Source organism: Varanus komodoensis, unplaced genomic scaffold (genome assembly GCF_004798865.1).
Source record: "Varanus komodoensis strain SLA01 unplaced genomic scaffold, ASM479886v1 scaffold30, whole genome shotgun sequence".
In the NCBI taxonomy this organism is placed as follows: Eukaryota; Metazoa; Chordata; class Lepidosauria; order Squamata; family Varanidae; genus Varanus; species Varanus komodoensis.
Genome location: NW_025335762.1, coordinates 117,790 through 132,535, shown reverse-complemented (window position 1 = coordinate 132,535; position 14,746 = coordinate 117,790). Strand labels below are relative to the sequence as shown.

The 14,746-nt window shown below is 53.1% G+C and overlaps 1 protein-coding gene across 1 annotated transcript in view; it reads right to left on the bottom strand.

The window, feature by feature from the left end:
* The window catches only part of FER1L5 (fer-1 like family member 5), a 56,476-nt gene that overhangs the window by 6,162 nt on the left and 35,568 nt on the right, over positions 1 to 14,746 (bottom strand). Inside the window, exons 33-46 of the mRNA XM_044437359.1 lie at positions 13,918 to 14,016; positions 13,252 to 13,413; positions 12,579 to 12,744; positions 11,465 to 11,490; positions 9,884 to 9,997; positions 9,424 to 9,546; positions 8,620 to 8,775; positions 7,343 to 7,434; positions 6,753 to 6,923; positions 5,649 to 5,797; positions 3,350 to 3,489; positions 2,961 to 3,049; positions 1,563 to 1,658; positions 26 to 167 (exon numbers count right to left, since the gene is read on the bottom strand). Coding sequence (XP_044293294.1) covers positions 26 to 167; positions 1,563 to 1,658; positions 2,961 to 3,049; positions 3,350 to 3,489; positions 5,649 to 5,797; positions 6,753 to 6,923; positions 7,343 to 7,434; positions 8,620 to 8,775; positions 9,424 to 9,546; positions 9,884 to 9,997; positions 11,465 to 11,490; positions 12,579 to 12,744; positions 13,252 to 13,413; positions 13,918 to 14,016 — 1,725 coding nt within the window. The remainder of the gene's footprint in view (positions 1 to 25; positions 168 to 1,562; positions 1,659 to 2,960; positions 3,050 to 3,349; positions 3,490 to 5,648; positions 5,798 to 6,752; positions 6,924 to 7,342; positions 7,435 to 8,619; positions 8,776 to 9,423; positions 9,547 to 9,883; positions 9,998 to 11,464; positions 11,491 to 12,578; positions 12,745 to 13,251; positions 13,414 to 13,917; positions 14,017 to 14,746) is intronic.

Genomic DNA, 14,746 nt, shown 5'->3' with positions numbered 1-14,746 from the left:
CGTCAGCAGCACGGATGCCACTCACCTTCTTGGTGAGGACGCAGACCTGTTCCATCGGCAGGTAGTCCATGGTAAACACGAAGCGCCAGTTGAAGTTGCCTTCACCCGCCAGAGATCGGTAATGGACGTCCGTCTTCTGACTGTCCTCTTCTAGGCCATCCAGCCACCTGGCACCAGTGCAAAGAGATGCTGGAGCTGCCTGGGGAAACAGGCTCACCCCAGCCTGGCTTCTGGGTTACATGCAGATCCCGTGCTTCGCCACGCCTGAGTTCTGGATGCCTGAAGGAGCGCCTCCTTCCCTCTGTGCCCGCCCGCCCGCCCCTTGAGATCTGAGGCAGAGGCCCTTCTCCGGGAGCCCTCCTTGAAGGAGAGCAGGAGGGTGGCTGCCCGGAGAGGGGCCTTTTCGGTGGTGGCATCCAGATTGTGGAATGCGCTCCCCAGAGAGGTTTGCCTGGTGCCGTCGCTTTATTCCTGTCAGCACCAGGCAAAGACCTTTTTATTTTCCCAATATTTTCCCAAACAGCTAATTGGTTTCATCCTTGTTTTTATCATCATTTATTGGATGCAGTGTGTTGTGAGTTGTTTGTTGCATATGTTTGCTTTGTTTTTTGTTTGTCTTTTGTGAGCTGTCCAGAGACTTTTAGTATTGGGACGGCATATAAAAACTTTGAATGAATGAACGAATGAACGCCTCACCAGCCCCCCTTTCATCCAGCTGCATTGAAACACAGCTCCCAGCTGATGGGGGGCTGCTGGAAGTTGTAGTTAGCACATCTGGAGAGCACTGTGTTGGGGAAGCTGGCATAAGGCAGTTCTGCGAGCAGATTTGGGAGAGGCATCCATCTCGACACAGAGATATTTCAGGCCAGGACTCCGAGGAACCTCCGTGATTGTCCCTGAATGCAGGTCTTGCCTCTTCTCATTTAGTGACAACACACCGCCATTCTTTATTTATTTATTAATTAAAACATTTCTGTGCCGCCCCATTCGCCGAAGCCTCGGGGCGGCTCACAAGATAAAGTACAAAAATAACAATATAAAATAATAACAATATATGTGTTTATTAAAACATTTATTAAACATTATGCAGTAGTTGTGTTTTTGGGTTCAGTGGAGGCTCTGCACTGCCCTTCTGGTAGCAACATCCCTGCAACAGGGGTCTCTCCCAGGAAAGAGGCGGTCGACTCCCTGGCTTTCTTCCCCTGCAGAGAGCTGCGGAGCGTTTCATGCAGCTCGGCCAGGTTGATGTTCTATGCCCCTCTCAAAGGTTATTGCCCAGAACGGCTTTTGCCCTTGTGCTTCTTGCTTTTAGGATGCTACATTTCTCTGACATTTTTGTTGGACATTGTCCCAAGCGCCTGGTAGGCCGAGGGGACGATTCAGAAAGTCAAGGCATGGACTGTATCGTCACAGCCTGTGACGCGTCCAGCTTTTCCTTGGACTCGACTGCTTATTTTTGTGCTCTGCACAGATAGCACTTTTTACGCTGCGTGTCCACAGAGCTGCTGGCTAAGGATAACTTTCAGTCCCCGGCCACCTGCTGCTGTCCGTCCGGTACCTACCCTTTCACATAAATGTCACTCATCCGGTCTCCAAAAATATTGGTGTCTTCCAGGTCCACATCTTTGGTGTTCCAGATGATGCAGCGAAGTTCGTACCTGGAGAGAAGCAGGGAAAGAAGGCCGCAGTGCCAGGAGGAGCTTTAAGGCAGTTTTGGTCAATGCCGATCTCCATGTATTTTGAACTTCAGCTCCCAGCATTCCTGGTCATGGGCCAAGCCAGCAGGGGCCGATGGGAGCTGAAATCCAAAGTACCTGCTGGTCTACCTTCTCAGCCCAGCTTTAAGGGATTCCTTTGCTGCATGGAGCAGGTCTGTAAGGCATTTTACCAGGTGGAAACTTTTAGCTCTTTTCCAATGAGCAACACGGCAAGTTGGATTCCTGGTGTATAATGCAGGGATGAGGCATCAGTTTGAGGCTCCACCTGGGGTGCGATGTTGCTCTACAGCACATCAGGTGTGCTCTGCATTACCTGGCCAATTTGCAATGTCTTTCCCAGTCCTGTTACCGCAGAGTCCCCAGCAGGTGACCTTGGACCCTCAGCCTGCGAAGCAGCTGCCAGTTGAGCTCAGCTCAGCACCAGGCATGGACTGGCCTGCATTGGCATGTACATTAGGCACCCTGGCGCATTGAAAGTAGCCTTCTACCAAGCCAGGCCCCTGCTCCGTTCAGCCCAGTAGTGCAGACACTGACTGACAGCAGCAGCGGGCACACACGGGCTGACCAGGCACAGGGTGTTGTGCAACGGTGTGTCTCAGCTCAACCCCTGCTTCTTCCTGCCAAAAGAACACTGCTCCTTCTCTGGGAGGGAAGGAGCTCAGAGGATCCTGGGAAAAGATGGAGAATAACTGGACCTGGTCTCTAGCTGCTTGTTCCTCATCTCGAGGTGGGGCAGAGGATGGGGCTGTGATGCAGCCTCCCCATCTCTTTCTTTCAAGCATCAGGCTTCTTTACATGAGGGGTTTAACCTGCCACTTTCCTGAGGTGTCTGCTTTGTTTCCTTTGTTGGGAGGAAGAACGGGTCCTTTTCAAGGGTCTGTGCTAAGGTGTCTTTCTCTCCCCTTCTAATGCTTTCCATTTTTCAACCACAAGGTGGCGGTGTGCTATGACTTCCTGTCACAGAATTGGTATAATGCCAGAGACTGGCATTCTGGTTTTTTCTGCATTTGAAATTCTCTTGCTCTTAAAAAAAAAAAAAAAAAAAGCAGTGAAAATTCCTAAAACTCCCAAAGGAGGTTCTTGAGGCTGCAGAATTTCTGAAAAGGCCCCATAGCCTTCCTCTAGGGAGCGGGGATGAGCGTACCATCACTGCCTCCCCTAGAGAAGCCCTTTGGTGCGCATTTTCTAGACAAAATATGCCATCAGCCAGCTAAGAATGTACGTGTGTGGGGGGGCACTTACCTCTGGGGAGTCCTTGGGGTGATGTCGAAAGGGGGCCCTGGCTCCCCCAAGCTTTCTGGGAAGATGTCAACCCACATCTGCACTTTACCCTGGAAGGGAGAGAGTCGTAAAGCCATTTGTGCCAGTTAAATCCGACAAAGAACCCGGAGGCCAACGCCTCAGGAAGCGGCAGGTTCAACGCCCCGTGTAAAAAAGCTCCGACTTCAAAGGCTGCTCTTTTCACCCTTCTTACAATACTGGATATTGTGCCCTGAAGGAGCTTCGGTGCTTCAGGGGCGCCCCACTTTTGAGGAGAGGCCAAAACACGGGGGGGAGGGGGGTCCTGATGCAGTGCCTGGCAGCCTCCCGTCCAGCAGCCGTGGGCACGTAGTGCACACCGGTGGTCCTACCTGCTCGAACCCTGGGTGGGCCGCGCTGTGCAGGGTGCGTGTCTCTATGTGCTCGGGCACCAGCCCGCAGGCGTGGAGCAGGTGCAGGGCCAGGCGCTCCTTGGCGGGCCCCAGCCGCCCGTGTGCCGGGACCTGGGCCTCTGGAAGGACAGCAGCGTTGCGCTGAGCAGAGTGCAGGGCTGCGCGACAATGACGCACGGCAGAGGGCGTGCCAGCACACCCGCACATGCGCACACACACACGCACACACACGTGCCTCACAAAGGGGAAGGCCGGGACCTCTTGGCGATCATCCCGAAGTGCAGGATGCGGAATAACGGGCTCACATGGCGGGGATCCAGGTTCCGGTTGGACTTTGGGAGGGAATTCCTGACTGCTGGGGCAGTGCAGCCGTGGAACCCAAGACCCGGGGAGGTGGTGGGCTCCCCCACATGGGGGGCATTCAGGATGCAGCTGGGCAGCCAAATGAGGGGGATGCTGGAACCTGAGCTTCTGCACTGAGCCAGAGTTGGATCTGCTGGCCTTATAGGCCCTTTCCAACGCTACTATTCTACAATTCTAGCCGCTTTTTTGTAGAAGGGCTGGCTGAATTCTGCAACCGTTAAAATTGTGCGCATCCGCAGAAATTTGGCACTATTTTTCTTGGCATGTTTTTTATTCTGGAGCAGCCTCATAGATTTCAATGGGTGTGTGGCGCAGGCCATCGTAGGGGAACGTCCTTCATGGGCAAGAGCTGGTCACTCTCCTGCTTGGCTGCCCTTTGCGTACCCAGACCTGGCCATGGGAGCGGGGGGCAGGACGCCCCCCATGTAAAGGCTCTCCCTTCTGCAGCGGTCAGCGACGTGGGCGGCCGTCCTGGGGAGGAGGGAGCCTGCTGGCAGGCGGCTCCTGCTGCCTCAATGGCCGACCCCACCTTCCATCAACCTGGTGCCCTCCAGATCTTTGGATCGCAAATAAGTCTTCCTGACCCTTGCCCTGCTGGCTGGGCAATGGGAGTTGGAGTCCAAGTAGGGGTGTGGCGCAGCTCCATGGACTCCGTCCCTCTTGTGCTTGGCTCTTTTGCTCGCGCTTGGAAAGCGGGCCAAGCAGCGAGGAAGCCCGAGAACACCTGCGGAACAAAGGTGGTTCCGCCGGCAGCCGTTTTCTGTGTCAGGCGCAGCAGTGTGAAGAAAGGGCTGGCGCAGGCGGCACGGAAGAGGTGGCACTTGCACGCTCTTTGCATGGCGCTCAATTCCTGGCGAGGAAGGGAGTCGGACTCACGGGGAAGAGGACCAGAGTCCAGGGCACTAGGAGGATTCCCACCCCGAAACTGCGTTCCTCACACATCCCTGCTCCAAAACGCCCGGAGGTCGCCACATGGCCTACTGGCAGCAGCATCAAAACAAGGTGGATTCGGGGGCTGGCTGTGGGCCCCCTGCTGGCGTGTGGGTCTTAGTTATTTATTCATTTATTTAAAACTTGTTAAGACCGTTCCTTACCATGGTCTTGGGATGGTTTAACAGTAAGACAACATAGAATAAAACACAGCGTCCTAGTCAGTATCTTAACCAATCAACAATAAAACCCATATTAAAGCAGTCAGACCTTAAAGCACTGGGAAAGTAAAAAGGTTTTAAAAAGGTTTTAGCCTGGCGCCAAAAAGAATACAGTGACGGCGCCAGGTGAACCTCTCTGGGGAACGAATTCCACAATCGGGGCCACCACAGAGAAGGCCCTTCTCCGGGTAGCCACCCTCCTAATCTCCTTCAGGGAGGGCTCCCGGAGAAGGGCATCTGCCCCAGACATTAAGGGGTGGGCAGGCACAAAGGGAAGGAGGTGCTCCTTCGGGAAACCAGGCCCTCAGCCATTTAGGGCTTCACAGGTCACCACCAGCACCTTAAATTGGGCCCAGACTTCAACTGGTAGCCAGTGAGGTGGAAAAGGGCCGGCGTTATGTGTTCCTACCTGCCGGTCCCTTTTAACAACCTGGTGGCTCTATGCTGGACCAGCTGAGGTCTGGAGTCTTCCCAGGTGTCCAGCTGCGACTCCAGCCTTGTGCCTGCCTGAAGAGCAGGTGCCTGTTCAGGTGAGGCCAGATTTACTCCCCTCCGCTCCTCAGGCTTGGCTCAAGGCGAGCTCCCCTTCCGCAGGCTGGCCTTTACCCTTTGCTTTGGTGCAGGTTCAGGGGCAGCACCTCCACGGCGCAGCACGGCAAGCTGCTCTCCAGCACCGTGCCAGACCTGGCAGCCTGGGAGTGCTTGCTGTGCGGAGGAGCCGCCCCCAGTCCCTCCCACGGCACGAGGATGCGTCCCCCGCTCACCGAAGTCGGACAGGTGGTAGGTCTTGCCCTTGAAAATGGCTCTGCTCCCATCTTCCCTTATCTCGGGCTGAGCTAAGTTTTTGGATCGAGCATAATTCTCCAGCAGCTCACTGGGAAGGAGCTGATCTCGCCACTGGCTGGGGCCAGAACTGGGAAGGGGACAAGAGTTCATGGGATCATGTGGTGTTTACACAGAGAACCATTGGAGTGGTGCTGTTTTCCAGAACTGTTCTGTCCTGGGTTGCTGACATTACATACCTGGAAGGAGCCTAAACATGGAAAACGAGGGGAAACTCAGCTGCAGATTTCCAGCGAGAAGTGCTCATTTTTTCATTGAGGTGAAGTGCGGGGAGTCTGTGGGAAAGCACTGAAAGGTGCAAACCAAAGAAACCCCTGCAGCTGCCCAGTCCAGGGAGAGCTTTCTTGTTTGAGTCTGGATCAACCACACCAAGCTTGGGACATGGCCATAAGGCTGGGGGACTTACTATGATCTAATGAAAGCAGAGCTTTTCAGCACCATGAAGTTTATGACAGAAGTGTACACTCAGCGCATGTGATGGGTGCGCTCGCTCGCTCGCTCTCTCTCTCTCTCTCTCTCACGCGCACAATCCTAAATCAGTTCTCTCCAGGATAAAATCACACCTTCCGAAAACGTCTTACACCTGACAAAGCTTGGCCAGCGGTAAGGAGAGGGCTCGAAAGTGTGGCGTCACCTCCTTGCTCCCACCAGGATGTGGGCCCCCTTCTCACCCTTGATTTTTAAGATGGCAATTAATCACTCTTTGGCCGGGAGGCTGCCCTCCAACGCCACCCGCCTCTGGCTTCAAAATAGTGGGGGCGTGTTCTTGAAGGCCACCCTCCGCACTGCCTTCCTTTACATTCCCAGACGAGTTCCTCGTCTTTCAGTCGGCTGAGCAACGGGGGCTTTGGGACTGGGAGGGCTGGCCTTTTTATGACTGGGCGAGCCCAACCTCGCAGTCTTGTGGGGGCCAAGTGCTGGCCGAGGCTGCCGGTGGGCCAGCGAAGGGGCTTGGACCGCCCACAAGCACAGCTGCGGCTGCCGGCCCACACTCGCCCCGTGACGGCGGGGGCCTTGCGACTTACACACAGTACGACTGGGGGAGGCCGCAGCTGGCCCCGTGGCGGGAGAGCAGCCGGTTCTCCAGGTCGATGGTGATGTCCCCGATGACGTCATCGGGGGGAAAGATGTCGAAGTCGCAGAAGGTGATCTTCAGGTCCTTCTCCAAGGGGATGGAGCACAGGAGCTCATACATCCTGCAGAGAGCACAGAAAGTGGGAGAGATCAACCCTTCCCCTCCCATTGCCCAATCTGTCGCATCTGGCTTGTTTGAACCGTAGCCGTTGGTGGACCAGAGTTGTGTAGGTGTCCGTGTCTGTCTTCTTCCTCTGGCAAGGAGCCCCGGAGGGTTGTCGTCCTCACGACAACTGAGCGGGGCTGAGAACCCAGCTCTCGTGGCTCCCCAGCCAAGATGCGGCCCCCAAGCCGCACTGGCCCCGGCTGAGGTCCAAGTCACTGGCGGGGCGCCGGAGGGCAGAGCGCGGCTCTTGGGGGTGTGGAAGGCCCACCAGACGCCTTCACCACCTGAGCGGCTTTGGGGCGTCTCCTGCGCTGCACAGCGGAGGGAGCCGAGCGTGGGGCTGGGACTGGGGCTGGGGAACAGGCCCAGGCTCACCTCCCGAAGACTGGTTCCAGGGTGTTCGGAATATAATCCTCGCGCTCACCGGCCTTTTTCTTCCCCAGCCTGATCTTGACGTAGGGGTCGCACTGCGGGAGGGAATAATCAAGTGGGGCGGGGGGGACTTGGGGGGAAATCACCCCACACGCCCCAGGTGCAACGGAGGAAGGGGAAGGAGCAGGCGGCGAATGGGTCTCCACAGCTGCTGTACTGAACGAGTATTATGGTCCTTGAGACTGGGAAAAAGCAGGCTGCCAGGACACAGTGGGGGAAGGATGCCCGTGCGTGCGTGCCTGGGACGGGTTTGGTCGACTTTGCTATTTATTTATTTATTTATTTATTTATTTATTTATTTATTTAAAGTTTTTATATGCTATCCAATGCTAATGTCTCTAGGCGGCTTACAAAAACCAACCCCGCCCCCCCTGCAGAAAAACCACAAAGCGATCATATACAGTGGTACCTTGGCTCACGAACGCCTCAGTTCATGAGCGAATCGGGTCGCAAACAGAAATTTCAGAAACATTTTGGCGCAGGTCGCGATCTCCGCATCAGGTGATGATGGTGCTCGCGGGGGGGGGAGGGGCGGGTGGCCGCAATCTTTGTTGTTCTTTGTCATTTTGTTTTGAATTTTTGTGATGTAAAAAATGGTTACAGAATGAGCTAACATTATTTACATTGACCCTTATGGGGAAATTTGACTTGGGTCACGACCAGTTTGGGTCACGACCAGAGTCCTGGAACGGATTAAGTTCGTGAGCCAAGGTACCACTGTACAACACACAACATGCAACACTCTGCATCCGATAAACAATGAAGAATGGTAAAATCAAAACTAAAACCAACTAACTGTTAAAATATTGGAAAAATAAAAAGGTCTTTGCCTGATGCCGAAAGAATAAAGCGACGGCACCAGGCAAACCTCTCTAGGGCGTGTGTGTTCCACAGTAGGGGCCACCACCGAAAAGGCCCTTCTCCGAGTAGCTGCCCTCCCGATTTCTTTCAAGGAGGGCTCCCGGACAAGGGCCTCTGCCTCGGATCTCAAGGGGCAGGCAGGGGATATAAATCGACATAAATACATTCTGTAAGATGAGAGGGACCTTTGTCCTGAAAGCAATGAAGATGCTTCTCAGCTTTGCAAGCCTGAAAACAGATCTCTTCAGCCTAGATCTCCCAACAAAAGCATGGGCTCCGCAAAGGTCCGTCCCACCTGCAGGGCGGTGCAGAGGAGAAAACGAGCAGCACAGGCGGGAACGGAACGCTATGGCTGTTACCAGGCCGTTTCTGTCCTTCGGCTGGAGGTTAAAGGCCCGAATAATGTAAACCCGGACCAGACACTCCTGCGAGGTGTTTTCAGGAATCTCCTGGAACTGGCGCGGGGGAGGTGGGATGTTGGGGTCTTCTGGGAGTGGATAGATCCGGAAAAGCCCCTGAAAAGCAAGGCAGCTTTATTTAGGTTGCCAACTTTTTTATGATAAGGCTCCTGTGCCTTTACATAGCTTGACAGGATGATGAGTACGAAAGCCAGGAAGTTTTCTGATGGCTTGAAGATGCTCTGCTTTGCTCTCGCTGAATTTCTGCCTTACAGAAAGAGGTTGAATACAAGAAACCACCCATTACAAACCCTGGGAAGTCAAGTGCGTAAAATAATCTCTGAGGATCCAGGTTTCCATAGAATGGCTGAATGCAGTTCTGAAGACACCAGTGGTGCCATGAGGCCAACACAGTGGCCTTAATGCCCTCCCATTTAGGTGGCCACGTGGATTAGTCTAGTAGCCAAGCATGCAATTCTCACGGATCTTTCCACACCGCCTCCCGCCACCCCTTCCCCATGCTGGACCAAGGCTTTGACAGTTCTGATATTTTTGAGCAGCAGCAAAGCTGTATTTACCCTGATTAAAAGCAGCAGCAGCAAAACAAACCAACAACGCACCCCCACACACACACACACACATGAATGCAGTTTTGCATTTCAGTCTCCGTGAGGGCGCTTGGAGATGAAAGGGCTATGGAGCCAGCTGACACAGAATTCGGGAGGTCTGTAGCTGAGGAGGCCTCTTCTTCCCTGCAGCGCACACCTTGAATTCACCCCCCACCACGGGGTCGTCATCTTTCACCCGTCCTCGGTACAGCCGGAAGGTCTGGCAGAAGTCCTGGAGGCCCTGGAACTCGGGCACTTCCTCCAGCTCACAGTTGTAGATCTAGGAGAAGGAGACGGGCTGCACACAGGTGCCGGGCCCCCGCCCCCCGCCCAGGCACGCGCTCAGTGCCGCGACCTTGTCCACCCCCACAGCCACCGCGGGGCCAGGCCGGGGACAGAGCTTGCACTGCTCGGTTGCTGCGCGCCAGAATTGCTGGGGAGCACACTGACCGCAGAGAAACCGGGGGGCGGGGGGCGGGGGGGGGGGAGATGCACTTCCCTTTGCTTTCCCACCAACTCTCCTCCTCAGATTCCCCCCCTCCGCCCATTTACTGCAGAAACCAGCCTCCCGCACCCTGCACCCTGGCTAGACCCTGCCATCCTGCTGACATGCCCACCTTTACGTTGTCAAAGCCTCTCTCCAGGTAATTTCCACTCTTGGCCAGGTCTCCCACTGAAACATAGTACTTGCTCCACCAGTCAACCTCCTCCTCCTCGTCACTCTTTGCCATCTACAAAGAGAGAAGGTAATTTGGGCCATGCCCACATTTTAAATATTTTTAAATAAGCATGCATTTGTATCTCCATAGCAATTAGTACATAAGAAATGCATAGATGCAAACGTGCAACTTTCTAGCAACTTTCTGAACATGGAGAATACAGACGCAACATCCAGTAAATGTGGAAAGTGTTGTAAATTCTTGAGCCCATTGCATAATAGAGAGTATTTATCATTTCAATTAAAAAAGCGTTTTTTTAACTGTCAAGAAGGATCCCTTTATATGGACAGTTCATGAATTCCATGAAGCAGGTGAGTGAATGAAAGAGCATTTACATCAGCAAAAACTAGGGACTGTTTCTGTGCAACCTTTATCTAAGTACATTGTTTGTTGTTTTTAGTACAATGCTATTGCACACTTAATAGACTACGGTACAGTGTTAATATTTATATGCATTGGGAAAAAATGTGTGGGTTGCTTTATTGTGATACTTGCTTTATTGTAGTGGTCTGGAACCGAACCCGTAATATCTCCGCGGTAGGCATGTATATCATATTTTCCGTGTGCCCCAAAACGTTAATGTAGCATGAGGAAGTGGGTGGAAGCGTAATTGATGTGACAGTGTATGTCTCCAGCTGCAGGAAATGTGGGAAGAACCTGACGTGTTCTTGTATGTTGTTTACATTTAGGATTTGAGTGTGGACTTCTCACTAGTGCTGTGAAGAGACATTTCCCTTTTGCTCTTGTTTTTCTCTCAGATTTGCAAATAAAACATTGAAATAGTTCCTTAAAAGCTAAGTTTTGTGCCAGTACCAGGCAGCTTAGGCATTTAATAGATAATCAGCCACCAGTTTTTCATGTATTTCCTGATCCAAAACACATAGTGGTGTCAACTCTGACATCATGACCCACCTTCTCTTTTTTTCGTTTCCTCCAATGCCACAGCTTCCAGATGCCTCTCTTCTGTCCCTAGAAGTAGCAGATGGCATGGATGAACCCACTCTTCTTGTAAAAGAACCTTCAAGGTTTGTGGAAATGGATTTGGCTGAGAAAGGGTTAGAATCTGCAAAGTTCCAAGGATCCAGAGATAAGCCAGGCCATAGCCGAGAATCAGACAGTCTCAAATCCTGTGGGAAAGTTGAGTGAGTGGCGAAGAAGGACGGTCGTGGGCCTGGCATTGTTCCTTTCCCGGGGTACAGTGTCAGGTCAAGAGCGCAGATTGGTTAAGAAGCATGAGGGCTCCAAGCAACTGGCCCCTAAGCAGGAAGATCCACCCCGAGGGCAACAGGTTTGGAAGGAAGAAGAGCTATCCAGTTCAGAATCAGCTCCTTATCATCAAGCCTCATTTTTCTAATGGCCAGCAGTCTAACCCAGCTTTGTGTGAAACTCGGTTGGAGGCCTGTCCCCGTGGAAAAGGGCACAAGATCGCCTGGAGGGAAGGGCACTGAATTATTGTCTCTCAGCTGTAACAATGCTTACCATTTTGTTCTTCACCTTGGAAATGGCTGTTTGGGGAACAGAGAAATTGGAAAAATAGAAAAAACAATTAATTGGCATGCTCAGAAGAGTGGATGTGGGCAGGAATGATATTTCCCTCCTTGGTTCTGACAGATAGTTTTAGCAGGCAGAAAGCATTTCTGGGACGTATAGTCTCCCCTTTGTCCTTTGGAAAGCTCAAAGGATGCATCCCATCTGCACACTAAGCGGATTGCCCTTCGCTTCTGCTGTGATGGAAACAGGTGCTCCCAGACCAGTTAGACGTGTGAGTTCCAATCAGGGCAAACTATAGCCCAGATGCACCGACAGCCCCCAGGACCCTCTGGTTCTGCCCTTCTGCCCTCTCCTTTGAGGAGTAAAAGGTCAAGGTTTCCCCTTGACGTTACGTCCAGTCATGCCTGACTCTAGGGGGCAGAGCTCATCTTCATTTCCTGGCCGAGGGAGCCAGCGTTTGTCCACAGACGGTCTCTGTGGGCATGTGACCGGCATGACCAAACACCGAAGGGCACGGAACGCTGTTACCTGCTGACCAAAGTGGCACCTTTTATCTACTTGCATTTGCCTGCTTTCGAACTGCAAGGTTGGCAGGAGCTGGGACGGAGCAACAGGAACTCACCCCGTTGTGCAGACTCGAACTGGCGACCTTTTGATCGACCAGCCCAGCAGCACAGTGGTTTAAACCGCTGCGCCACCTGCAGTCCCCCTTTGAGGAGAGGTTGTGGGAATTTGTGGTGCCTGGCTTGGGGACGAGACAATCCCAGGCACGTACAGAGGGAGTGATGTCCCAGAGCAGCCTAAGGTGCCTTGAGGAAGGTTGGGAGGAACGGGGCTCGTTCTGCCTAGACATACATGGGGATGTGCCCTAAGGGCACATGCAGAGAACAGGCTAGTCTTTCAAACCATGTTTCCTGTGCCACAAAGAGGAGCAGGCCTGAGAAGGGTAGAGGTCTCTGGAGGGCAGGGCAAAGGGGGCTGGTGGGAAGAGGCTGAGTCCCCATGCCGAAAGCCAGGCATCGAGCCTCCCGAGAGCTCTCTTCGGTTGCTGAAATCCTTTGCCTTGAGCCAGACAGAGATTTGGTAGGGTAGCTGCTGATACCTCGGGCAGGTAAGGCGTGGGCCTTCCTTTCCTCCCACGGGTCGCAATAATACTGGTTCATGGATCTCACGGTTGCATGGCCCACCACTGGCTTGTACCCGAAGTCCCTGTGATCGGTCACTTTCAGTTCGATCGCAGGAGCGTAATCTTCATCCACTGGTAAGTACTAAGGGAGATCAAGATGGCCCATTTCAACCTTTGCAGGAAGCAGTGAAGGTAGACCCTGGACTTGATTTTCTTGTGGGGACCCCTTTAAACAACTGGGTCTATTACTGAAGACGAAGCAACTGAAGTGACTGCTAACATCTTTCTTCCCTGCCTCACTGCCATTTCATCCTTAAAATTACTTTTAAATTACTGAGAGGGTTGCTCTCAACTACGGTTTGTGCAAATAATCTGAGATAGATCAAACCATTGTTTACCATCCTGGCTTGCTCACTAACTATAGTTTAAACTAACCAGAGTTCCTTGCGTTCAGATGTTATGGGGAATTCTGGTTAATGTTTTTAAATGATTACAATCCAAAATAAGGAAACAATCACAAACACAAACAAGTGTGGAGTGGAAACTGAAATGCTGGGGCATTTCCATTGTGAGGGTGTGGGGTTTCATTTCAGCTCGGATCTCAGGAGCGATCCTCTGGTGTTTGCTCGTGGCCCGGAGAGTTACTCACCACTTTCATGAGGTAGATATTAATTGGGAAGTTGGGGTTCTCCTGGAAGTTCTTGATGGGAGGCGTTTGAATGGATTCCCCTCCACACTCCACAGTGAGGCTGGGGTTGGTAATGGCCAGCAGGTTGTAGTTCTTCATGTCCCGGAGACCCCAAGCCAGGATCTGTGGGAAAAGGTTGTGATGAAGATGTAGCAAAGCTGCCTTGGGACTGAGAGGGGGAAAGCAAGAGAGACGCGTGGAGGCCCAGCCCTACCCGCATGTTAAAGAGGCTGAAGTGCCTCCTGGGGAAGAGGGAGAGCCGGCCTTGACGCCTCAGTGGACCAGTCCAGAAGAGACAGCAGCACCCTTTGGCTTGCAAGGAGTGCTGGGAGGCATGTGCGGGGGGAGCTATGAAAACCACGCAGGATTGCAGGTTGTGTGAACCCGCTCACCTCTACCAGCTCCTCTTTCGCTGCCCACAGTGCAAAGGACCCCCCCCCCCCGTAGTGCAGAAGCTGGTCCTGAGAGGGATGTACCCCCCGATCCAGGAGGGAACATGCAGCCTTATCTGTTCCTGAATCAGACTAACCCCCTTTAAAGCCACCCAGTTCAATGCCCGTCCTGCCAGTCGGGGAGGGGCTTTTATTAGGGTGTTGTTGCCCCATTTTTGTAGGCTTTGGGGCTCACCTCCACGGCCATCAACTTCAAGATGGGTCGGATTCCTTTAGGGATCATATAAATCCCATCCTTCCATGGTGGAGGGGGATGCTTTCCCAAAGATCCATCCTGTAGGGAGCAGATGCAGAGTTAGGCTTTCCTTTCCAAAAGGAAAAGAGGTGCACATGAACACAACAAGGATAGAGCCCCCCAAACCCCGCCCCCCAAGCGCCCGAATATTAAATCTCTCCTTCCCAGAAAGCGAGCCTTCAGGGGGCCTTTAACTTTCTGGAATGGGGGAAATAGCGCAAAAGCTGGGAAACTACCAAACAACTGATGGGTGGGGAAAAGGGGGCGGGGCCCGGGAAAGGGGGCGGGACCAGGGAGGGCTGCATTGTGCCCTCTCAAGGGCCAGGTTTTGCCCCTGTGCCTAGTCTCTCCAAAGTCTGAAAGCAGTTTGGAAGAAGCGTTGCTTCCCAAGCTGCGCTTGCATGTGGCTTTCTTGCACCCTGCAATCATCTCCAGTCAAACAGGCAGGGCAGGGTTTGGAAGCCTGCAGAACCTGTTGACTTGGAGGCACGGGGGATGAGCGGTTGAACAACGAGTCCTCTTTCAAACCGTCTTATGCTTTCTGAGGATGTCACAAAAGTATCCTCCATCTCCAGGTTTCGCAAACTGTTCGTCTGGTCAGACAAAACTCGGGACTCGATACCTGTGGGACTGAGATGGGCATTGCTCCCAGTGTGCATTCCCAGGGTTGGGATCTGGACTTGGGGGAGGAGGAGGAGTGGGGTAGGGCCAATGCCAGATGTTGGGATGAGAGAAGTAGAGGTGCTTTTCCCAAGGCCAGACTCCCCAG